General features: G+C 44.1%; 1 protein-coding gene and 1 pseudogene across 1 annotated transcript; both read right to left on the bottom strand.

Annotated features, from left to right (window-relative positions):
* Positions 1–7,999: 7,999 nt before the first annotated feature.
* Positions 8,000–9,145, bottom strand: LOC127647440 (T-cell ecto-ADP-ribosyltransferase 1-like). The gene is made up of 2 exons (XM_052131671.1): positions 9,016–9,145; positions 8,000–8,901 (listed from the first exon to the last, which is right to left on the bottom strand). The coding sequence occupies exons 1-2, from the start codon at positions 9,067–9,069 to the stop codon at positions 8,179–8,181; spliced, it is 777 nt and encodes a 258-aa protein (XP_051987631.1). The 5' UTR covers positions 9,070–9,145; the 3' UTR covers positions 8,000–8,178.
* Positions 9,146–15,720: 6,575 nt separating this feature from the next.
* The window catches only part of LOC127648175 (nucleoside diphosphate kinase-like), a 50,278-nt pseudogene continuing 39,096 nt past the window's right edge, over positions 15,721–26,902 (bottom strand).

Raw genomic sequence — 26,902 nt, forward strand, 5'->3', positions numbered from 1 at the left:
CTTTGCTATTATATTCCAATATCATTATGCCTCAGTTAGCTAGTTATAGATTAAGAGTTGTTGTTTAGGTGTACAGATGTCTTGCTGCTGCTGTGTATAATAATTAGTGTTGAGAAAATAACATTCTGTTCTGTCAACTTTGTACTCTTATGAAACTTCCCTAGGAGCACTATTGAAATATTTTGGACGTGGGGCACAACCAACGCCACCTGACCCAAGTTCCAGTGCTACAGCTGATGATGATTTTTCAACAATCCCAGATCATTATATTTATATGGATAAACCATGTCTTTGTTTTTGACAGACAGTTGCATTACCTTCTAATATGACATCTAACATGGCTAGCTTTTATTATTATTATTTTCATCTTTCATCAGGTCCATCCTCTGCATGCGAGGAGCACTTCCCAGCACCTGCATCCACTGATGTGGTCATCTATCCTGTCTGACTCAGAAAGGACTGATCTGGTAAGCAGACGGCCACTGCCTGTAAAGGAAAACTTCACATTCCCTGAAAAACCTGATGGCCGAAGCTTCCACTACACCTACAGAAAGTTAATTAATGGAGAAAAAATGTAAGTGGATCTGCTCACTTATTCAAAAATAAATGATACTGTCTACAGCTTCTGCTGAAAATTGTTCTCTAGGAAGTCCACAAAACTGGTAACAGAGGATCAACAGGATTGGGTAAATATAGGTGTGCTACTGTTACAATTAAAACCGTAGAAGGGTAAAATCATGCCAGGCAGACATTGGTATGTTGTAAGCAACACAGCTACAACTAATAAAATTGATAAGGGGTGTGTTAGATTTATAGTGTGCGAATAATCAAGCATTGACAATATTCAATCATATTGGCGGCACCAAGGGGCCCCCAAATCAAATTCTGCTTAGGGCCCCATAAAGGCTTGGGCCGGCCCTGCTTAGATCTATCATGATTCTTATTCATATCATGCACATTACCATAAAGCCATCACAAAAGAGTTATATTATAGTGAGTAAAGTGAGGTAAAAAAAATATATAATTTACATTTTTTGACAGTCAAAATGATTAATGATTGCTAAGTTAAAGCAATACATGAATGACTTTAGTCTAAGTTCATTGACACACCATGGCATCGAACTGTATATAATTCTCAATGTACATCTGTAAAAATCCTTTCATTAGGATCATTAGGAGCATTGGGATAAACAATGTTTCACTTTTAACTTTCTCTAAAGTAAAGTGACTGTTTAATTGTTACCGGTTTCCATGCCTGATTCTGGCTCAGCTGCTGCTGCTGCTCCTCAGTCTGTAACTCATCTTTCCTACCCTCTACAAAACCATTTAATCCAATCAAAGTGTATATTTACTACAAACTATTATCACAAAACAAGTCACACATACATTTTATGTTAATGCTTATTGGTTAACCTTAGAGAAAACAACACCTGATAAACAGTGTTACAATGAATGCAAACTTGAATACAGTGAAAAAGACACTCAATTAGCACAACATAACATACATGTATATAAATAAAAAAAAATTCCAATCCTTTTGAATGTCCATGTACTAAAATGAAATATTTGATGCCATGAGTGTACCTTCATTTACTATTACTATTATTTTGAATGGCCATGGAAAATGAAGCACAGTGATAATTTTACCTGGTCAGAAAATGTAGTCTGTTAATTTACCTGATGAACTTTCACCTTTTTCTGACCCTTTATTCTTTGCAGCGCTAATGTGTGCTTCTAAATCACTTGCACCTTTATTAGCAACTGACACATAAATGCAGCTTTACATGTCATACATGTATGAGCATGGGAATGTTTGTGCAAATCTTCTGTAAATTTGCACTTTCGTTTTGGCATTGTTTCCACTCAGCTGTCATTTGCTGCTGCTGTCAAGCAACTGTTTAATGCCAAACACAACAGCGTTTCGTGCGTTAGCGGAGAGATTGACAGGCAGGAATTTGGCCAATAGTTGCTGCAAGCCTCTTATAATCGACCAATTGGTGTGCAAGATGGTGGGACTTACAAAGAGGGCTTAAATAAATGCAAACATGCACACACTCACAATAAAGTATTAGACCAGATGCACATCATAATGCAACTACAGCCAAATCCCGGACATTTTGGAAAATTTAGAGAAAATAACATATTTTGTTATTTTGTTATACTCTGCAAAGAATAAAATCCGCTTAATGGCCTACCGTCCGGTCCCTCGGCATTGGATGATGACATCACCATCGGAGAGCGTAACAGCGACGTCGGATGCGGATAACTCGCCTGGGCCGCCACCTTCGGGTCTGCCGCCCAGTCTGAGCCTGACGCACGAAGGTCCGCTATGCTTCCCCGGGCTTAATTGGTTCCGCGGGCATGTGCGCCGCTCATAGCCGCCCCCCCCCGGTTCCTTCCCGGACATGCATGACGAGCTGAGCAAGCCCAGCTTCCTCGCTCCTCCGCTCTCGCTACCCTCGGTGGTAGAACGGTCCCAGACCGCTCCCCCCTGCATGCCATGGCCCCCTCCTGCAAGTCCACCAGGCCAAGGCACTTCAAAATCTGCACTTGGGTAGTCCTGTTCTTGACGTGCTGCAGGAACTGCACTCAAACAGGCGATGGCCACCCCCCGTGGTCCAGAAACGCAACGATGGACAGGACCTGGTCGCAGTACAAAGGCAGACAAAGCACGCTTTCTCAAAACGCCCCCGTCTCCCAGCTCCGTCCATTCGGCGCAACCACTTGACTCCGCCCAGCAGTCCTCAGTGGTGAAGAAAACAGACGGAGGCTATTTCACACATCTTGCCCTGCCGCAAACCTGCCGCCAGGGACCATGTCCTGTCTGCTCGCCGAGGGCGTCCTCCTGCGGCTTTCAAGAAAGAAAGAAAGTGGTACTCCGCCTCAACTAACAAAGAGAGTGGGCCCAGCTCTCAGCCCCAGCGTCGAGCTCCCCACAGAAGTTGGACGCCCCTCGTCTCACGGACCCCCTCGAGGACCCGGAAGGCTCCCAGGCGCTCCTGAGATGACCGACCCAGAGACCGAGACGGTAGCTCCGGAGCTGGTAAGACCGCTCCGTTTCCCGGTGGAGGGCCGGGAGGAGAATTTTTTGTTAAATTCATTACATTCTCAATAATAGAGCTATTTCCTTTTGTCTCTGGGTCACCTGGCCCGCAAATGCCGTTCTCACGGCACTTTGCTTCCAGGTCTCAACAGTCCCGGCATGCTGGACGCGGCCACAAAGCGCCTTCAGCCCCACGACTGTTCCCCGGCCAGCCGGTTCAGACGAGTCCAGCGGACGTCAACATCAGACCTCCTCCTCAGTCACGAACCCGCCCCCTGCCGGGTGCGCGGAGCAAGGTAAGTGTTTCGAATCTGTTCTCAGCACCAGAGCATCGGGACGCTTCACTGCCTTCTGACGCTGTACTACCTGTTCCGCCCCGCTGCGAAGCCCCGCCGGGTACGTCCAAAATACTCGTCCCCTTGGTCGTAAGTCCCTGCGTGAGGAAATCGCCTCTCTTTTACTAAAAAAGAAAAGACGCGATAGAGCCTGTCCCTCCAACCGAAACAAGAAGTGTTTCTACAGCCCTTACTTCGTTGTACCCAAGAAAGACGGCGGCTTACAACAGATCTTGGACCTGCAAGTTTTCAACCGGGTTCTGTCCAAACTCCCGTTCAAAATGCTCAGCCAGAAACAAATTCTGTCTGGCGTCCGGCATCTAGATTGGTTCGCAAAGGTAGACCTGAAGGTACGACGTCTCGATCCTGCCATGACACCGACCCTTTCTACGGTTCGCGTTCGACGGCCAGACAATGTCTGTATCAGTACGAAAGTCCTCCCCTTCAGCCTATCTCTGTCCACTCGCGTCTTCACGAAAGTCGCAGAGGCAGCCCTTGCCCCACTCCGAGAATCCGGCATCCGCATACTCAATTACCTCGACGATTGGCTCATCCTGACTCCCTCGCGAGAGTTACTATGCATGCACAGAAACCAGGTGCTTAGGCACCTCAGCCGTTTGGGGCTTCAGGTCAGCTGGGAAAAGAGTAAGCTCGCCCCGGTTCAGAGCATCTCTTTTCTCAGCATGGAGTTAGACTCAGTCTCAATGTCAGCACGTCTCTCCAACGAGCGTGCTCAGTCGGTGCTGAAATGCCTCGCTTCCCTCAAGCCGGGCACTGTGGTCCCTTTTACGTTTCAAGGCTCCTGGGGCATATGGCATCCTCCACGGCGGCCGCGCCACTGGGGTAGATGCATATGAGAATCACCTGCCGCCAAACCTTCAAACCCTGGACAGACCTCTGCTTTCTACGGGCAGGAGTACCCTTGCAGCATTTGTCCCGACGCGTCCTGGTCACAACCGTCGCCTCCAAACCGGGTTAGCGCGCCATGTGCAATGGGCATGCAGCCGCAGGCCGTCGGAACCAGGCCCCGCTGCGTCGGCACATCAACTGCCTAGAGCTGCTGGCTGTTTTCTTTGCCCTGAGGAAGTTTCTCCCATTAATTCGAGACAAACATGTCAGACAGACAGCACCACCTCAATGTGATAGCGATGTTGTCACGACAATGGTTGCCCAGCGGGGAGTGGAGGCTCCACCCCCAATCGGTCCAGCTGATCTGGAACCGGTTCGGCAAGGCCCAGGTAAACCTTTTTGCCTCCCAAGAAACCTCCCACTGCCACTCTGATATGCCCGGACAGAGGCTCCCCTCGGGGCAGACGTTTGGCACTCAGCTGGCCCGCTGGGCTGCACAAGTACGCATTATGCAAGGTCAGGGAGGACGAAGGGCAAGTCATTCTGGTGGCCCCCTACTGGCCCACCCGGGCTTGGTTCTCAGACTTCACACTCCTCGCGATAGCCCCTCCCTGGCGAATTCCCCTGAGGAAGGACCTTCTTTCTCAGGGACGGGGCACAGACATCTGGAACCTCCACATCTGGCCCCTTGATGGGATGCGACAGATCTAGCTGGTCTACCATTGACCATCATAGATACTATAAACCAAGCCAGAGCCCCCTCTACCAGGCATCTTTACACCCTAAAGTGGCGCTTTTTCGCAAATTGGTGTTCTTCCCGGGCTGAAGACCCACAGAAGTGCGCGGTTAGGTCAGTGCTCGTGTTTCTACAGGAGAGGCTGGAGAGGAGGCTGTCCCCCTCCACCCTCAAGGTGTATGTCGCCTCCATCGCGGCTCACCACGACAGGATAGACGGAAAGTCTCTAGGTAAGCACGACTTAATTATCAGGTTCCTAAAAGGTGCCCGGAGGCTAACTCCCTCCCGGCCTAACCTGTTTCCCTCCTGGGATCTCTCGATCGTCCTCACGGGCCTCCAGAGACCCCCTCTTCGAGCCGCTAGATTCAGCTGGACTCAGGGCCCTCTCTCTCAAGACCGCCCTGCTGATTGTGCTCACCTCCATCAAGAGGGTCGGGGACCTGCAAGCGTTCTCTGTTAGGCAAGGCAAGTCAAGTTTATTTATATAGCACATTTCATACACAATGGTAATTCAAAGTGCTTTACATAGAAGAGATTAAACTAAGAATAAAAAAATAAATAAAAAATAAGAATAATTGAAACAGTTTAGAATATAAAATAAAATAAAATACAGTACAAACAGTCGGACACACAGTGGCACAGTGCTCATTCAGTAAATGCACAGCTAAACAGATGTGTTTTCTGGAAGCTGGTTCCAGCTGCGGCTGGCATAAAAGCTAAAAGCAGACTCTGTTAGCGACACTTGCCTGGAGTTCGGTCCGGCAGACACATACGTGATCCTAAGACCACGACCGGGCTACGCGCCCAAGGTTCCTACCACGCCCTTCAAAGACCAGGTAGTGAACCTGCAAGCGCTGCCCCGGGAGGAGGCAGACCCAGCCCTTTCGTTGCTGTGTCCGGTACGTGTTTGCGTATCTATTTGGACCGCATGCTAGAGCTCTAGACGTTCTGAGCAGCTCTTTGTCTGCTTTGGGGGACAGCAGAAAGGGAACGCTGTCTCCAATTAGAGGCTCGCCCACTGGGTTGTCGACGCCATCTCACTGGCTTATCACACCCAGGCCGTGCCCCCCCACTTGCTGGTCCAAGCTCACTCAACCAGGAGTGTTGCGTCCTCATGGGCACTGGCCAGGGGCACCTCCCTAGCAGACATCTGCAGAGTAGCAGGGTGGGCAACACCCAACACATTCGTGAGATTCTACAATCTCCGAATTGAGTCAGTATCGTCCCATGTTTTCTCAGGTCCGTGCCCGTAGAACTCGGTAACACGCTGACGTTCTGGCCGGGTGAATCGCTTGCGCCTAGCGCCCTGTCCCTCAGCCGAGGTAAAATAGTGCTTCTATGTTCCCAGGAGACCCCATCTTCGAGTCCCTGGTTGATTCCTCCCTAGCCCTTTTGGGTCCGCAGTTCAGCGTAGGAACTCGCCGACCCAAGCCACTACGGGTACTCAATCTATCCTGTACTGGAATAGGTGCTCCACAGGTTAAGGCCTCCTGTTCGGACTCCCCCTGTGTGTTATCCACGGTACTGTCCTCTCATGAGCGGACTCCCGTGTCTCCCTTAGGCAGTTACAGCTGCCTCGGTCTGCCTAAACGGCCATGTGATGTATTCGCCACTCTTTGCCTCCCCTGCAGGGTAGGTGTGGTCTGCGCAGGGTCTTCTCCCCCTGAAATTATAGGAAACGGGGTAAGACCCCCTTCCCTTAATGCATGTAAGGGCCCCGGCCGTAGTAGCTCTATGCAAGAAACATAGAGAGAAAAGAGGCCCAGCCAGGCTTGGCCCATTCCCAGGTTGGCAAGCATCACCTTGTTCCCCCCTCCAGGGTAACCAGAAGGATTCTGATGACTTTAATGGGGCATTGGGGAAGGGTACGTGCAGCCTGATACAGCTGGTCGCCTTTGCACTTAAGAAATACCTGCCCACTCCTGTATCAGCAGTTCACGTACACGGCTCAGTGCATGGCACGTTTAAAAGTGGACCCCTAGTGTCGCTTCTCTGACACAACGTGGAGTGAGCGACAGAAGGGGAACGTCTAGGTTACGTATGTAACCTCCGTTCCCCGTTGGAGGGAATGAGACGTTGTGTCTTCCCCACCACGTCGCTGAGCCGAGCCACTGTTGTGGGCGAACAATTTCCGGCTCCTCAGAAAAATCCTGAATGAACTCCCGTATCCACCGGGGGTGGGATATGCAAATACCGTCTGCCAACTTCTCATTGGCCTTTTTTCATAGATCAGAGGTAAATATCGACGCTCAAGAGAGACCCCTAGTGTCTCTTCTCTGACACAATGTCTCATTCCCTCCATTGGGGAACGGAGGTTACATACGTAACCTAGACGTTAACTCACCACTAAGTAACGTTAATTGATGTCAACGACTGTGCAAGCTCCTCCCCTACCTGCTGTATATTCAACAGAGAGGAAGCCCATAGGCTACCGACAGCAAAGAAACTTATTCTATAGGCTAGATTATGCCTATGTCTATTTTTACAGGCTGTATGCAGTATGTGCAAAGCACAATGAAATAAGGCAACTTGTGATTTCGGAGGTTTACATAGGCTAATGTCCGGTTTCATATTTGTCAGTCAACTTTTCAAAATACATTCGTGGCTACTGTTGTTATAAGATAAATCAAATCTATTTGATCGCACTGGCACCTCCGTCGACTCCAGAGGGCTGATGTTTATTCTTGAGAAAATCTTAAAATAAAAAAGACTAATATTTAACATGCTTGGCAGAGAAATAAGAAATGAATTGTTTTATTAGGTAATTATGATATTTTCTCTATATTACCAGACTGACGTTAATATCAATATTTTTAATATTATCCTTTCAATATGTCCCTACCAACTTTCATACAAAATTACACCCTTGAATTTTATGTGCTGAAAACCCCTTAACTCTAGTGACACCACTGCAATGTTCAGGCAAGGGCAGCGACGTGTTCAATAAACAATTACATTTATTATTCATAATAATTTACAAACAATTCTTCTGCTTAGTAATATATTTTATTGCCAAACAATGCATTAAAATGGCACATTAATGTAGAATTCAGCTGATGTGAAGTTCAGAATAAAGTTAATCACATGTTATAATTGAATCACATTTAAGAAAAGTAAAAAGCAATGAATAGAGATGCAAAAGCTTGTGAGCAAGAAAGATGGACATCTGGGACTCGATGATGCAACGCGACAGTTTAGGTCACCTCTACTCAAACTCATGGTGCCAGTGATGCCACAGAACAGTTCAGGTCACTTCTCCTTCCAGAACTTTTCAGCACATATACAGTGTCACACCAGGCATCTTTCTCACCTTTTTTCTTGATATCAGTGACTTTAAACTTCTCATAAGGGGGAATCAACACCTCTTTCTCGTCAGGATGCACAGAATATTTTGCCACATAAGCACCTTCACAAGTTTTAATTTCAAAACAGGACACATTTCCAAAAATAGTTTTTGGTTTTTGACCGAGAGTAGATGATGTAAATGAGCCAAAACGAACCTCTTTGTTCAGAACAGCCTTATCAAATTCAACTTTATTACGCCGATAAGTGAAGTGACAGTCCTCTTTTGTTTTATTCAGAATCTGTATCGCTTCTGTCAACAAAAAGTGAAGTGAGTACCATGCAAATGTCCTTTTTTTGTATTTCTGTTTATCACTACGGACAGCAGCATTGAAATCCTCATATACTCTTTTACCAGTGTACGCATAAATGGCAATTGAATGGTTCCGTGTCAAGTTATCACTTTGTTTTGTGGCATTCCTTTCACCTTCTTTCCAAGCTTTTGCAAATTCAGTATTCCTAGAAATTTCTTTCTTTAGAAATTCGTTCGACACCAGATTTGACATTTTCTCTCTACAACCATCATATTGGTCATCAACAGAATTCGGTGCCATATCCAATGGATAGATCTGCCCTTCAACAGCCATTCTGTAGTCCTGTAGCAAGAGGAAATAATGATCACTTTATCATCAGTATTCAATTAATATGAATATACTGTACAAGAATACTTCTGTGCAGTCAGTCTGTAATAAGAAAACTCAGAATCTTACTTGTCCGAGGGCAACTTGAGTAATTAAGAGAATAAGAGCTGCAACAGTCTGCATCCTGATTCAGTAAAAATGCCTCTGAAGTACAGCCAATGAAGATCAGGTATTATAGAGTAATATACTGTAGATGCTGGAAGAAAACATAACATACAATAGTTTCACAAATCAAAGCGTTATGGTCATGTAAGTGTTATATTGTTCTTTTCTCTACCTCAAACATTACCTGAGAACTAAAACTGCTCTGAGTTATCAAGTCAAATCTCACTGAGAGACAAAAACTCTTAACTGACCTTTCCAGGAGTAAAGATGCCTTCATATGATTTCTGTTGAATGTTTTAGCATCGTCTGCAGTGTGAACATGCTCACTCTTATAGGAAGTGGTCAATGTGAAAACTTTAAGATCCCTATTCAAGATCTATGCATCTTTCGACCAATTATCTTTCACATTCATAAATGACTCATTCACACCTTGTGAAGGACACAGGCTATAGTTTCACGAGAACCGTCTCCTACCACAATACGACTTGTCAGATATAATTTTACTCAGATAACTCCAATGTGTGTCTGTTACAGGGTTCACTCTCTTTTCCAGGCACAATTTTCCAGGACATTTTGTGACACAAGTTTGTAATATATAAGCATAAAACACACGAGAGGTCATTAAAACGGTGGCTATTAGAAGGTCGTTTTTCTGTTTTTATTTTTTTAAATTCTGTAATAAACCATTAAATTGAATTTAATAAAAAAAAAATATGAGTCTAATTGAAGTAATTTATTAAAACTTTAATAAAATGGAAATATGATTATTTTAATAAAACGTTCAATTTAACATTGCATTTTTTTATCAAATGAAGTGCTGCTGTCACGAACCCCGCTCCTCTGCCCCATCCCCGCTTCGTCGCACACACACTCACTCCCTCGACGACTCTTCACTGGATTTGCCCGTTTGTACTTTTGCCTGCTTTTATTGTTAACAATAAAAGCAGTTTTTGACTTACATTGTGACTGTCTCATCTTGTGTGTGTGTGTCCGGGTGACAGAATAACCAACCTCACCGAAGACAGTCACAATGCATCACGCGGAGGATTATCACAGCTCACTAGAGCGGATTTCTTCAGCACGCTACGCAGAAGGATCTACCGTTGGGAGGCATGACCGAGCGCTCACAGCCCAGGGACAGCAGGTACGTCCGATTTTTGATTTTTGTCACCCTGCTTCACCTGTGTCTGCCCCTGAGCCCGTTTATGCTTCCCATGCATATTTGAGCGCCGTGAACTCTCCACCCCCGGAGAGGTTTTTTGGCTCTTCGGACGCTGACCAAGGGGTTTTTATGCGAGGCAGCGGTTGTGTAACCCATAACCCCACCCTCGACATTAAGGAGCCAGCGGCCCGACTCTTGGGGTTGCGTCAGGGGAGTCAACCCTTGGAGGTTTTTGTTATGGATTTTTGTGCCCTGGCGTACCAGGTGAATTTTGATGAGGTGGCTCTGAAAGACATATTTCAATGTGGACTGAATGAGCCAACCTTATCATTCATGCCAGGTGGTCGCTGCTCCCTCAACCTGGCTCAGTTTATTGACCTCGCCCTACTGTACGCTGGTTCCTCGTTTACTGTAGGGGAGGCAGACACTGAACCAGCGCTCCAGACCACGGCCCCGTCTTGAAGCCTGCCGGGTTCTGCTCCGCCCCCAGAGTCTTCCACGGCTCTGCCGGATTCTGCTCCGCCCCCAGAGTCTTCCACGGCTCTGCCGGGTTCTGCTCCGCCCCCAGAGTCTTCCACGGCTCTGCCGGGTTCTGCTCCGACCCCAGAGTCTTCCACGGCTCTGCCGGGTTCTGCTCCGCCCCCAGAGTCTTCCATGGCTCTGCCGGGTTCTGCTCCGCCCCCAGAGTCTTCCACGGCTCTGCCGGGTTCTGCTCCGCCCCAGAGTCTTCCACGGCTCCGCCGGGTTCTGCTCTGCTCTCAGAGTCTTCCACGGCTCTGCCAGCCTCTGCTCACCCCTCAGAGCCCTCGCGGCCTCCGCCTCACGAGCCTCCCAAGGCTCCTCCTCCCAAGGCTCCCAGGGCTCCACCTCTCGAGCCTCTCAGGGCTTCTCCTCTAGAGTCTTTGATGGCTCCATCCCTCAAGCCTCTCACGGCTTCGCCTTTCGAGTCTTTCAGGGCTCCTCCTCCCCTCGAGCCTCTCAGGGCTCTGCCCCTCGAGTCTTTCATGGCTCCACCCCTCAAGCCTCTCACGGCTTCGCCTCTCGAGTCTCTCAGGGCTCCTCCCCCTCTCAAGCCTCCTAGGGCTTCTCCTCACGAGTCTTTCATGGCTCCACCCCTCAAGCCTCTCACGGCTTCGCCTCTCGAGTCTCTCAGGGCTCCTCCCCCTCTCAAGCCTCTCAGGGCTTCCCCTCTCGAGTCTTTCAGGGCTCCTCCTCCCCTCAAGCCTCCCAGGGCTTCTCCTCATGAGTCTTTCATGGCTCCACCCCTCAAGCCTCCCAGGGCTTCTCCTCATGAGTCTTTCATGGCTCCACCCCTCAAGCCTCTCATGGCTTTGCCTCTCGAGTCTCTCAGGGCTCCTCCCCCTCTCAAGCCTCTCAGGGCTTCCCCTCTCGAGTCTTTCAGGGCTCCTCCTCCCCTCGAGCCTCTCAGGGCTCCTCCTCCCCTCGAGCCTCTCAGGGCTCCATCCCTCGAGTCTTTCATGGCTCCACCCCTCAAGCCTCTCACGGCTTCGCCTCTCGAGTCTCTCAGGGCTCCTCCCCCTCTCAAGCCTCTCAGGGCTTCCCCTCTCGAGTCTCTCAGGGCTTCCCCTCTCGAGTCTTTCAGGGCTCCACCCCTTTCCAAGCCTCTCAGGTCTTCGTCTCTCGAGTCTTCCAGGGCTCCTCCTCCTCCTGAGCCTCTCGGGGCTCCGTCTCTTGAGTCTTTCATGGCTCCCCCCTCGAGCCTCTCGAGCCTTCCAGGGCCCCACCTCTAGAGCCTCTCGAGTCTTCCATGACCTTTTTCCCCGAGCCTCTCTCGGCTCTACTCCCAGAGACTCCAGAGCTTCCTAGGGCTCCGCCTCCTGAGCCTCCTACGGCTCCGCCTCTTGAGCCTCCTACGGCTCCGCCTCCCGGGCCTCCTACGGCTCCCCCTCCAGAGCCTCCCACGGCTCCACCACCCGAGCCTCTCACGGCTCTGCTCCCAAAGACTCCAGAGCTTTCTACGGCTCCGCCTCTCGGGCCTCCTACGGCTCCCCCTCCAGAGCCTCCCACGGCTCCACCTCCCGAGCCTCTCACGGCTCTGATCCCAAAGACTCCAGAGCTTTCTAGAGCTCCGCCCCTTGAGCCTGCTACGGCTCTACCCCCGAGACTACAGAGCCTGCCAGGTCATCGCCTCGGGGACCTCCCACGGCGCCACCTCCCTTGGCTCCACCTCCAGAGCCTTCCAGGCCTACCTCGCTAGAGCCTCCCACGGCGCCACCGTCATCGGCTCCACCTCCTGAGCCTTCCAGGCCTTCGCCCCTAAAGCCTCCTTCGGCTCCACCTCCAGAGCCTTCCAGGCCTACCTCGCTGGAGCCGCCCATGGCGCCACCATCATTGGCTCCGCCTCCTGAGCCTTCCAGGCCTTCGCCCCTAAAGCCTCCATCGGCTCCACCTCCAGAGCCTTCCAGGCCTCCGCCCCTAAAGCCTCCTGCGGCACCACCTCCCTCTGCCCTGTCTCTTGGGCTCCCCATGGCGCCGCCTCCTCAGCCTCTCAGTACCCCACCTGCCGAGTCTCTCAAGGCTCCGTCTCCCAAGTCCTCCACAGCTCCGCCTTTCACGGCTCTTCCCTGGCCCCCTGACCCTGTCCGGTGGCCCCCTGACACTCTCCCTGTCCTGTGGCCTCTTCCCTGGCCTCCTGACCCTGTTCCTGTCCGGTGGTCACCTTCCAGACCCCCGGACCCAGTCCCTGTCCTCCAGTCGCCTTCCAGACCCCCTGACCCAGCCTCTGCCCTATGGCTGCCCCCTAGATCTCCCGACCACCCGCCTGTCCGCTATGTTCCCCCTGACCTTGCCTTGAAACTGCCCATTGACCCCATGGACTGTCTCATTTCCCTTTGTGCCCCTTGGACTGCCCTCAATTTTGTTTGTGTGTTTTGTGGGTTGTCTGTTCAGGGTTTATTTGTCTGTCTCCCGATCATCCTGCACCACCTCCCGCGGCCGTCAGGAGCCGTCCTATTCAGAGGGGGGAGTACTGTCACGAACCCCGCTCCTCTGCCCCATCCCCGCTTCGTCGCACACACACTCACTCCCTCGACGACTCTTCACTGGATTTGCCCGTTTGTACTTTTGCCTGCTTTTATTGTTAACAATAAAAGCAGTTTTTGACTTACATTGTGACTGTCTCATCTTGTGTGTGTGTGTCCTGGTTACAGCTGCACAACAGAATATCACAGATGTGAGATATCGATTCAATACATTATTATTATTACTATTATTATTTAATTACATTAAACTTGATATTTGTTCCTATTTCAGGCATTCATTTAAATCAAGCTTTTATTTGGTCATTTCTGTGTATTTGTGATGGTAGTTTTTCATCTCCTGATAAGCAGTTTGCTACATGAACCAGTGTGATTATCAAACCTCAAAAAGCTGCGATTAAATCAATATATAGTCTGTATGTGCTGCATGCTTCAGAGCGCTCTGCTCACTGTCATCTACTACAAACATACACACACCCAGAGCACACATGATGTTTGTGATGAGCTGTTTTCAGTGTTCACACATTCATTTTAAAGCACGCAGCACATTCAGATGATATATTTATTTAATTAAATGGCAGCCTTTTGTGGTTTAATAATCACACTTAGACATATTGGGAGTATAATTAGATTAATTATGCATTCAGCGTTAATTTTGTCCCAAATTTGTCCAATCTAATGACAATTTGCATTTTATAGCTAATGCAATTTTTATGACTGATTTCAGTGATATCATCCATGTTTTACGCATTGCGAACATAAAGCCGTATTGGTGGTAGCGTCGGTATATGCAGACTCCAAACACTGAATTATTGAAAATTGACATTTGAGGTGTAAATGCAGCATCACCGTGGTACCACCTCATCATAGTTGTCTAATATTTACATCCATCAATGCCTGAAATAAATGTCAATTTATTCATAGAAGAAACATACTGTCATTAACAGGAAATTATTTTTTTTTTATTGATCATGTAAAAATGTATTTGTTGCTCATTGGTTTATCACGCTTTCCTTTAAGGTTTTATTGGATGATGAACATCTTGTTACACGTGTATCTATATCATGTATAATTGCCATGTAATTCTAACATTTTCTGTATATAACATCTCATGATTGTGTGTGTTCTGGCACAATATGGCTGCTGTCGCATCATCCAGGTGGATGCTGAACACTGGTTGAGTTTGAGGGGAACCCCCCCCCCCGTTCACTATGAAAAGCACTTTGAGTTTAATGTCAGAAAAGCGCTTTATATGTATATCATTCGTTCATTCATGACATCTTACAAACCCTCTTGATAGGTGGCAAATAAAGATGTGGAATAGGCAAAATAGAAATATGCATACAACAAACCACAAAGTATTTTAGGAGATTTATTCCAGCATTAGACAATCTTTCATTATTAGTTCTAATTTATTGATTAAATAACTATTTAATTAGTTCTAATTTATTGATAACTATTTAATCAAATCCAAACCAGTTATAGTGCATATTTTTAAGGGAACATTAGGGATCTGATAAAAGGCAAATATGCTTTTTAAAACATATAAAAGAAAAGCCATTTTTATCATTGTTAGAGGAAGAGTGGCTGTGATGTGGCATGGAGCAGGCTGAGCTTGGCTGCCATGACGTGGGGCAAGGTTGTGGAAGGTGGAGCCATGGATAACTGGGAAACAACCTCTGTGGTCGTGTACATGGGCAGAGACTCAGAGATGGTCCCTGTGGTCGTGAACATGGGTAGAGTCTTAGGAGTGACCTCTGTGGTCGTGGGCATGGACTGAGAAATTCCTTCTCCTCCTCCTCCTCCTCCTCTATGAGGACGAAGTTGGCAGTGCAGGCTCTGGGACAGACGAGGCTGGCAACGTTGGCTTGTTGGCTATGGCAGGCATGGGCTCATTGGTAATGACGTGGGATGCCAGCTTGGCAGCCATGACGTGAAACTCAGGGTCGTTGGCGTCCATGATGTGAAACTCTGGCTCGGCGGCGACCATGAAACGACATTACTTCAACAATACCTGACAAAGGACAATTGAAAACATGAAAGCTTAAATGCTTGACATAGTAGAACACATGACAAGGATAACCAATCACAAGACTAAACTATAAACAAGATAACAAGACTAAATAAACTTTAACCAATAAAAAGACAAGACTAATAACAAAGTAATCAAACAATGATCCAATGAAAACAAGACACATAAACATGGAGGGAAACAAGAAGATCACATGACAAGGAAACAGGAACAAAACATGACATGAACTTTTCAAAATAAGAGCCATGAAAAAAAGGAACCAACAGAATAAACATGACAACTATTTGATAATTGTAACATTTGTTTACCTACAGTCAGAAACTGTTTGCAAATCAGCATTTCTGTGCTTTAAAAAATTGTCTTGAAATCATTCTTCATCTCCAGCCCAGTGTGGCCACATACCACAGCAGTTTAACATACATACAGTAGATATTACACATGCAGTCACTGCACTTTTCTAAATATTATTCTCAGTCTCATAGATGGTAAATGTTTTTATGATCACATCCCTCATAGTCAACAAGACAACAAGATCTCCTGTACTCCTTCAACAGTATCAGAGGCATGAACGACATTCATGAACATGAATTTAACGAAAGTTCAATCATTTCCGTAATGTCACTCATTTTCATGTCAAAGGTTTTAATGCCAATAGTTCACCATAAAACTATTTTTTTCATGCAAACTCAAACAGAAATCTAAAACTGTTTGTGTTTGTGATTGTGTGTATACCTGCTGATATGAACTCTTAAATCTCCTCTGATAGTTCCAGGTGCAGCTTCAGCAGTGTCAGTGTCGCCCACCAGCATTCATGATGACCTCACTACATTAAGCCCCTCCCACACCTGCAAACAAACTAACTAACTTACTAACATTGTCATGATGAAAATATGTGACTTTACAATGTTGTCTTGATTGATGGGCTAGCATCGGTAGAGGACACTTTGGGGTTGATTCAAATTTTATTAACCATTATTTAGGTTCATGCTTCCTCTTTTCAGGTTTAGAACAGTTTTTAAGCTTTACCATTGTCTTGAAATTATTTGGAGGAGAGCACATGGAGAAGTTACAGGAAGGGGACTTTTCTTTTTCTCAAGGAGGAAAATTAGAGTTACTGTGTTTAGAATAACATCTACAGGCCTTGCTTGAGTTTGGCCCACTCTACCAACTAACCACCTCCAAAACTATCTGGCAAAACTATCTGGCCAAAACTATCTCTAACTATCTGATAGCATACTATTCTTAACTTAGCTAATAGCATACTATGATACTAGGAAGAAATATTAAATGTAGTATGTTATTCTACTATTAGTCAATAGTATACTCCCATATTAGGCAGGAAGAGCAGTATGCTATTCTGAAATTAGAAAAAAGCATATTACTACTATATAATAGACATAAATAGTAAACATAGTATGCTATTCTGAACTTAGCCATAGCAACAGCATAATACCATAAAGGCAGAATTAGTAGTATAATAGTATGCTATTCCAAACTTATTCAAAGCCAAAATAATGCTACTCTACAAGGCAGACATTGCAAACGTAGTATTGCAGTAGGCTATTCTGAACTTAGCCATAGCATACAACCATAATAGGTAGGCTGAAATAGCACTAGTATGCTGATATGCTATTCAGCACTTAGACATAAGGAGAAGTTTTTTCAAGACTATGGGCCCTATTTTTGTTAAGTTTGTAAAGTGCAACACTACACGCAAAGAGCGTGAACTACGTCTTATCGGGTTTTCCTGAGAGCAATCATTTTAAGTTCAATTTCAATTCCTGCATTTCCAGTTTAGAGATTCTACCAGCAGGTGGTAATAAAGTTATTGTGCAAACTCTGATTGTGGAATCAATTTATGTCCCTGACAATCATCGTTTTTTTATACAAACATGTATGAGATTTGTGTTAAACTAGTTATAAGTCAGGGTTTCTTTTTCAATTATCATTATCACTGCAAAAGAGGCTGATGGAAGAATTTGGAGTGGGTAAAATGCTTTGATTTAGTATGATTTTGTTTTTTGACAAATTTGTTATTTTGTTTATATTTTCATTTCATTTAAAGCATAGTTTAATTTTAGTAATATGTTAGTTTAATACATAAACCAGACTTGAATAATTAATGAGCTTGCATGGTTTCGCTGGTTTCAAGTTGATTTACACTGTTTTTACTGATGATTTTGTTGTTACCTTCTTGTTTTGTGAAGTCTGAATTTCCTTTTCTGCACAAAATTACTTTTGATAAAAACAAAAACTGATCAATGATCCCATAATTGTGCTTTGAGCACAAGTGTTGAGGTCTGTGTGGGCAGTCTGAATCTTGTTTCTATGACCATTAAAGCAAAGTGATGTTGTCCAATAACCTACATGCATAGCATTAAACTTCTCTGTGGATGACTTTTTTGTCAAATAGTATTGAAATACTTTGTGTTATATCCCAGTGTTTCTGTTAATTAACTCATATGGTGAACTTTTAATAAGTTTCTTTAGGTGAAAATGTGTGTTTTTCCTTCTATTTATTTCTGCCTTGAATTGTAACACATAAACCCCTTAAATCACAGGCACACAACTATATTAGTTAATGTTTAATTAATTAACTTACACATGCTTGTACCTAATTTAATGTAGTCACCTGTCAACCAAAACCTATTACATTACATTTATGCATTTGGCAGACGCTTTTATCCAAAGTAACTTACAGTGCACTTATTACAGGGACAATCCCCCCACGAGCACCCTCAAGTTAAGTGTCTTGCTCAGTGACACAATGTGGGCTCGAACCAGTGTCCTTCTGATTACCAGATTACCAGTTATGTGCTTTAGACCACTACACCACCACTCAGAATCAACTAATCATATGAGGTGTAGCGAATCAGCTCTATATTCTTCCACCATTAGGAAGCGAATCAGATCTATGAAATATTAATAATCAATCATAACTTGTTATAATCAATTATGAATATTTGGATCAGTTAATCGGGTTAACTTGATGTAGCTACATTAACATTACAACCAAATACTCGGTTCATCCCGTGAACACTCAATTTTGGTTATTAATTAATTAATAGAAATGTACATTTCGGGGCAAGGGAAATGTCTTTCTTACTAAGTATTAAGAGCAAGTAGTCAAAATCTATGATTAGTGACTTTAGATATGAGCTTGAGACACAGACAACTTTACATGTGACATGAACAAGACTTTATTAACTAGACTAAACATTTAAACTACTCTAACATACATATACATACATTCATACAGTTTACCAAGGGAAAGAGGGCTGAAGCAGAATACAGGAAGGCAAGAAGTTATAGCATTGTTTGAAGTTCAGCAGATCAACAGCCTGAGCAAACCATCATATTAGTTCTGACACGCCCTTTTTAGAAAGGGGTTAAGGATACTTAATGTATCAAATAATGAGACTAAGTTTGATACTTGCATGTCCCATTTGAAATAAACTGTCCTGATGCAATTTGTTGAGGCTCCAGTTGATCTTTGATGTTGTCTTGTTGAGAGAGAGAACCAGTGAGAGTCAGAGGATCTTGGTGAATGGGCAGTCAAGGCCGTGAGGTAGCCTGGCGACGCTTGGGAGTCCTTGGGGCCTTTAGTTTGGCATCATTCAGCGAGAGAGTGAGAGAGCACAAGGCTCAGAGAGCAAGAGAGGCTAAGAGCAGCGAAGAGGATAAGAGTTGGTAAGATAAGAGATAAGAGGATGAGAGGAAGTGGGCGCAGCAATTTTATACCCTCGGGAAACAGGTCCCACCTCTCATTGGCTCGACCAATGAGAAGGGTTTGGGTTCCAGGCGGAATTTGGTTTATTGCTCTTTGTTGTAAAATTGCCCATTGCATGTGCAAGAAAGAAAATAGGAAATATACTTTTAATACTAATATGTTGTTGTTATCGACATATCATGTACACAGTCATTTCGATCTTCAAAATACCAAGTTATAGAGACCAAATATGCCACACATATGATTTTGGTTAACCATAGTATGCAAAGTCTGAAACATTAACCCATTAGTTTGCAAGAAAACATAGATCAAGCACATTTAAGGGAAAATGTGAGATGGCACATTAGATACATGTCAATATTTATCACATGGATATATAGAATATATATATATATAGGATTAACAGGGTTCATTTCTCTTTCTCAGTAAGAGAATGAAGGGAGGGTCAGCACTTCTCTGAACATTCCTTTGGAGGTCGTAAAGGCCTCCATTACTCTCATTACAGCATGAGAGAGTTCCTTTGTCAAAGCTCATTTGCATGTTTATGACAGTAAGAGATTTTGGGCTGAATGACTCAAAAGATAGTAAAACATCGTAATATCATTCTCAAGATCTTATATTCAAATTCAGCTCGGACAAATCGTAAGGTTTAATTTGATACCAAGAAAGGTATATTTAGTACACTTAATAAGGAAATATACACTGAGGCTATTAAATATGAGGCCTCAGAGTTTAAAACACACAACGAAACAGTTCTAACGAGTTTGATATACCTCAGAAATACACAACATACAGGGATTACACGTATTTCATTAGCAATATGCAGTTCTGTGTTTAACTGGAAAACACACACACACACATTTTTACGTTCAAAGTTTCCCCCCTTCCTGTCCACACGATAAGCACGTGGTGAGCATGCGGATGTCACATGCGGTTCTCTGTCAATAGTTCATTGTCTCTTTGTCAATACATTTATTGTGCTTGTGGAGGCTGGTTGGCGCTATTTCAGTAATTAGGGGGAGTTTTTAACAGTACGTTCTTGTTTGTTCGTGAATCTGTTAAGGCCACTGATCCTCCGCCATACCTTACAGTCCCCCTTTTTCGTCAGGTGGTGTCCCTGTTGGAGACATCATCGGACGACAATCATCACAATGGCGGATGGCAGGTGAATCATGAGGGTTTTGTAGCAGGTGGTTGTTCCACGGTGGGTGATGTAGACAGTAGCCAAATCCAGGTCTCTGCAGCAGGTGCAGAGGCAGCAGGTGCCTTGACAGTGTGTCACCTGTCATTATGAAGTCAGTTCGTTTGAGGCAGGTGCTTGTTTGTGGCTGCAGGGAGTGGTTATGGGCATTGTGTAGTGTGGAGCGAGTTTCAGACTGACCTAGTACTGGTAGCAAAAGGGCAGCAGGTGGCCGTTTGCCCTTGGTTCGGCACCCAGTCACCAGGTGTCTGAAGTCTGCAGTGTTACTCTGCTCTGGAAGCAGTGCTGACTTGAGACTTGAGCTTGCCTGAGTGGTGTTGGGCAAGAGTCAGAGGTTTGTTCTTCCCAGTACTCCTCAGGGGAGTTCTGTTCCAGGAGCTCTTTTGCTAGTGCTAGCAGCTCTTGTAACTCAGTAACAGGCGTTTCTAGCTGTCTTTGTGCAGCCTCTGTTTGGCACCTGTTTGAAAGGTGTACAGGAGGATGTTGTTGTAGACTGCTGTGGGACGTCCTGTGGTGTTTGCTGGGTGAGGCCTTGTGTTTGTTAAAGGCCTTCTGTGTCAGGTCACGCAGTTGTTGGATAGGCATTGTGTGGGGGCAGGCCATAATGCCTAAATGGTGACTTACCATAGGATGGAGGTTTCGGAGGAAAAGGCACTTGAAGCTGGTGTCCTCCTCCATCCCAGGTTTGTTGCGAGCTCCGAGTAAGCTCGTCTGAGTCTGTGGTAGTAAACATAGGGAGTTTCATGCCGACCCTGTTTGGTGTCTAGGGCAGCGATCAGTCCGTTGTTAGACTCTGAGAATTCCCTTATGATGGCTTGTTTCAGCTGCTGGTAGTTAGACTGGATGTTTTCTGGCTGTCGAGCCAGAAAGCGTCGCAACTCTGGGCTGGACGTGATCCAGATCAGATGGAGTCTATCTTGATGGTTCACACTCATCAAAGACTGCAGGTGAAAGTCAATGTCTCGCAGGTAAGCGTGGACGTCGTGGTCTCCTGCAAGCTCTGGTGTAAATGCAGGGATATGTCTGGCCATTCGGTTGAGGTCTTTGAGTGTCGCTACACGTGTCGTTTGAAGATTCGTCTGAATCAATCCTTTTCCTTCGCGGCTGCGGAAGCTTTCAGGAAACTGTCCGATGACGTGTTAAGCAGAGGGGTTTGTCTCCCCTTTGTAAATCTGTGCTTGGCTGGGGAGGTTTCTCTGCTGATTGCAAGTGGGGAGTGAGATGTCTCTCCTGCTGTGGTTCCTTTTGCAGCAGGTAAGAGTGTCTCAGTTCTCGTTGGACCATGTCAAGTTCATCTTTGGTGTTTTCCAGCTGCTGAGTCAGCACTTTAACTTCAGCTCTGGACACATTCAGTTGACCTTCACAGGCCATGATTCTGGCATCTTTGTCCAAGAGTTCAGAATTTGCTGTTTTTAACAGTGAATCTTTGTGAAAAAGTACCTTTTCCAGGTGCTCTCTAGCTGTCTTTTCCAACTGCTCTTGTTGTTTAGCAGCTGTCAGAGCCGTTTGAAGTCTGTGGATTACCTCCTGTGACTCCCTTCTGCCAGGGTCCTTGTGTCTGTCCTGAGCCTCCATCTCTAGCTGGTCTATGCGGTTTTTAGCATGTGTCAGCTCCGTTTGGGACTCAGTGATCTGGCGTTTGAGGTTGTTTACCTCCTGTTTCAAACCTGTGAGGTTGTGGGCCAGGACGATAACCTCAGTCAGATATTTGTGCTCATACCTCTGGTTTGAGTCGTCTGTCATTAGTTCTTTTCCCTCGTTTTCCAGTTGCTTTTTGTTCTGTTGCTGAAGGTCGTCAGCAGCCATGGATAAAAGGGTGTTCCTCAAAACACCTAGCCAGTCCTTTTGGCCTGCCATCTGGGCAGTTAGGCTGAGCATCTGCAACATTTTGGCACACTTCTGGTGAGAGTAAGGGCAAGAGACTAATGCAAGATCAAACAGAATTTGGAGCTAAAGGCAAAGTGAGACAGCAAGGTGTATAATGTACAGCTAGGTTTTGCTAGGTGTGGTTAACAATTGAAATGTGTTCCTGATTATTACTATCTTAGCTGCAAATAGCAGGATGCTCAGATTTGTGTGGATCTGAGTGGCTTTGCTAAAAGAGCGTAAGCCTAGATTTAATAAATGACTTAAGATGTTTCTTTGGGTCAAATTATTTATCAGCACTTACTGATAGCATACAACAGGCTTGATCTTTGAACACATGAAGAGGAGAAAGAAAGAGGAAGAAAAGAGCTTTCCTATTAGATTGTGTCTATAAGTGGTGCTCAAAATTATGCCATAGAAATCGTCTAGATTACTAGTGTAGCTGGCTCATAAAATTTAAGCAACTTGTTGCAAATAAACACAAAATCGAGAAGAAAAGTATGTCTAGTTACTTTTGCAGATTTATGGGGAAATAAAACCACACTAGACCAAGAGGGTTAAATGGAAAAATAAATAGCTGACTTCTATTATTAGTAAAAATAATAAAAAGACTTGAAGAAGTGATTAAAATAGCAGAATAACCTTGTATTGGGAATAATCAATAGCACTTATGATCAACAATTAGATTTGCTTTGGGCATCATTCTATAGTTGGTCACAGCTGTTACGTGTTCAAGACCACACAATGTGTTTGTCCCTCTATAAAGTTTAGTCAACGTGCCATTGAAAGTTCCCAATAACTATAAAAATTATTCTCTATCTAAACAGTTTACATGTAATCAAGTTTTTAGATTTAATTAACAAAGTAACTGCAAATTTAGCTGAACAGCGTTCAGTAAGGGATGCACCTGAAAGGTGCAGGTGAAGTTAGATGAGAAGAATTAAAGTTAAGGAAAGAGAAAGTGAAAATTCAGAAACCAGAAATGGGGTTAAAGGAAAATGGTTTAGATCACTTCACTCTGCATGCACACAAGCTGTAGATAAAGGCTTCATGTAAATTATGCTAGCAGCTAACTGTTGAAGCTATTAGTTAGCTTAGCCTAAGCTAAGGGGCTGCTAAGTTGGGTTAGCTTAGCCATCTAGGCTGGTTTGTTTACAAAATGGCGTCGGAAGGAAACACGTGCTATCTGGAGTGAGCACTTCCTGTGACAAGTCGTTGTCATGGGAACCAATGCACTTCAGAGTTTCAGTGAGTGAAACACAGGTTTGATCACCAGGAAGCTAAGCCTTTTAGATGCACAGATAAAGTTTAGATGAAGGACATCAATCTAACTATAATTTGTAAGGCCTTTATACTGTGAAAAGGGAGCATCGCCCAAATCTACATTTATATAACACTGTACTGAGATTTCTTCATCAGAAACAGGTTAAGCAATCAATTCTGGTACAGTTTACATGCCGCTGAGCTGAGATTCCTTCATCAAAACAGACTTACACTTTAATACTGAAATTAGGGTTTCTCCGCTAAAATCATATTACTCGTACACTGATACCTTTTGAAAATATGCTTAAATGTTTTAAAACTCTTTCAATTACAGTAGAGATGTCAATTCAAGCCATCACCTTATCCGCATCCAAACAAGCCAGCAACTAGTGAAGCAAATGCCGTTTGGCATGTCGTGTCCTATTCTGACTGGAATTATTCAATGCACACTTTTAAGTTGACAGTGGTTAAAGCTCATAACCTTTGTTTAATCATGCCCGCACATTCTCCACCATTATGTAGCGAATCAGCTCTATATTCTTCCACCATTAGGAAGCGAATCAGATCTATGAAATATTAATAATCAATCATAACTTGTTATAATCAATTATGAATATTTGGATCAGTTAATCGGGTTAACTTGATGTAGCTACATTAACATTACAACCAAATACTCGGTTCATCCCGTGAACACTCAATTTTGGTTATTAATTAATTAATTAATTAATAGAAATGTACATTTCGGGGCAAGGGAAATGTCTTTCTTACTAAGTATTAAGAGCAAGTAGTCAAAATCTATGATTAGTGACTTTAGATATGAGCTTGAGACACAGACAACTTTACATGTGACATGAACAAGACTTTATTAACTAGACTAAACATTTAAACTACTCTAACATACATATACATACATTCATACAGTTTACCAAGGGAAAGAGGGCTGAAGCAGAATACAGGAAGGCAAGAAGTTATAGCATTGTTTGAAGTTCAGCAGATCAACAGCCTGAGCAAACCATCATATTAGTTCTGACACGCCCTTTTAGAAAGGGGTTAAGGATACTTAATGTATCAAATAATGAGACTAAGTTTGATACTTGCATGTCCCATTTGAAATAAACTGTCCTGATGCAATTTGTTGAGGCTCCAGTTGATCTTTGATGTTGTCTTGATGAGAGAGAGAACCAGTGAGAGTCAGAGGATCTTGGTGAATGGGCAGTCAAGGCCGTAGGTAGCCTGGCGCACGCTTGGGAGTCCTTGGGGCCTTTAGTTTGGCATCATTCAGCGAGAGAGTGAGAGAGCACAAGGCTCAGAGAGCAAGAGAGGCTAAGAGCAGCGAAGAGGATAAGAGTTGGTAAGATAAGAGATAAGAGGATGAGAGGAAGTGGGCGCAGCAATTTTATACCCTCGGGAAACAGGTCCCACCTCTCATTGGCTCGACCAATGAGAAGGGTTTGGGTTCCAGGCGGGAATTTGGTTTATTGCTCTTTGTTGTAAAATTGCCCATTGCATGTGCAAGAAAGAAAATAGGAAATATACTTTTAATACTAATATGTTGTTGTTATCGACATATCATGTACACAGTCATTTCGATCTTCAAAATACCAAGTTATAGAGACCAAATATGCCACACATATGATTTTGGTTAACCATAGTATGCAAAGTCTGAAACATTAACCCATTAGTTTGCAAGAAAACATAGATCAAGCACATTTAAGGGAAAATGTGAGATGGCACATTAGATACATGTCAATATTTATCACATGGATATATAGAATATATATATATATAGGATTAACAGGGTTCATTTCTCTTTCTCAGTAAGAGAATGAAGGGAGGGTCAGCACTTCTCTGAACATTCCTTTGGAGGTCGTAAAGGCCTCCATTACTCTCCATTACAGCATGAGAGAGTTCCTTTGTCAAAGCTCATTTGCATGTTTATGACAGTAAGAGATTTTGGGCTGAATGACTCAAAAGATAGTAAAACATCGCGTAATATCATTCTACAGAGATCTTATATTCGAATTCAGCTCGGACAAATCGTAAGGTTTAATTTGATACCAAGAAAGGTATATTTAGTACACTTAATAAGGAAATATACACTGAGGCTATTAAATATGAGGCCTCAGAGTTTAAAACACACAACGAAACAGTTCTAACGAGTTTGATATACCTCAGAAATACACAACATACAGGGATTACACGTATTTCATTAGCAATATGCAGTTCTGTGTTTAACTGGAAAACACACACACACACATTTTTAAGTTCAAAGTTTCCCCCTTCCTGTCCACACGATAAGCAAGTGGTGAGCATGCGGATGTCACATGCGGTTCTCTGTCAATAGTTCATTGTCTCTTTGTCAATACATTTATTGTGCTTGTGGAGACTGGCTGGCGCTATTTCAGTAATTAGGGGAGTTTTTAACAGTACGTTCTTGTTTGTTCGTGAATCTGTTAAGGCCACTGATTCTCCGCCATACCTTACAGAGGACAGAGTTCAACTCATGTCAGGCTCACAACTTAAATCAAGAACATCTTCTTAACACTTAAAGTAACATGGGAAAATGCATTGCTATTTATATGGTATTCTAATGTACTTCAAAGAACATCATGATATTACTATAGCACAAATAAAAAAAAACATGGTCGTACCATGATTTTTTGTATTAAATACAAATTAAGTCTGGCTTGGAACGTTTTTCAGCTGTTAGTGCCCTAGTTTAGACGAGAAACACATGCAGATAAATGTACACGAACAGACCACTGCTGTAGCTGCGCAAGCGCACGAGAGATTTGCGCGCGTGGAACTCTGCGTGGCCGCTCGCGCTTCAAGGACGCGGAAACCACTGAATGACCAACCGAGCTGAGATATTCCTCTACAAATATTTGTATTAAGCAGAAGAAATAAAGTCATACACATATGGGATGGCATGAGGGTACGACCGCGTTTTAGTGCCACATAAAAAAAAATAAATAAATGTTAAAAAAATTATAATAAATTAATAAAGATTTCCAGAGTAAATAATATTTGAGTAAAAAATTCGGGAATAAATTCGTAATATTTTGAGACTAAAGTAAAATTTACGAGAATAAAACAATATTTGGAAAATAAATCGTGAGGAAAGTAACGTCAAACAAGGCGCAAACACGCCTCCTTTCTATGTAAATTAGGCTCATTAGATTGTGCTTCATTGCCTGGAGTAATTTAGATCGCACTATTACCACAAATAAAATTATTAAAAAGTAGTAAAATAGCATTTGATTTAAAAGATGTTTGTGAACATTTTCAACCCATCATATCAAACACTAATGATGAAGGACAGAGTTATAGTTTGTCATATATCCAATTGCCCTGTGTTGTCAAGCACATTTATTTACAGTTATTTAATTTTTTCAGGGGAAGTTTACAAGAGCACAGTGAAACTGAAACCAGATGATCATTCATATTTATTGGTTTATAGTTCAGTACTGATGTCATTTTAATCCTGTTTTTGTGAAGAAACAAAACATTAGGATATGTGAGAGCCCACATCACGTGATTCATGTCACATGCATGTCTTGCGTCACTTTCATTAATCTCGTGAAGTTGAGACGATTTT

Source organism: Xyrauchen texanus, chromosome 8 (assembly GCF_025860055.1).
Source record: "Xyrauchen texanus isolate HMW12.3.18 chromosome 8, RBS_HiC_50CHRs, whole genome shotgun sequence".
NCBI classification, from domain to species: Eukaryota; Metazoa; Chordata; class Actinopteri; order Cypriniformes; family Catostomidae; genus Xyrauchen; species Xyrauchen texanus.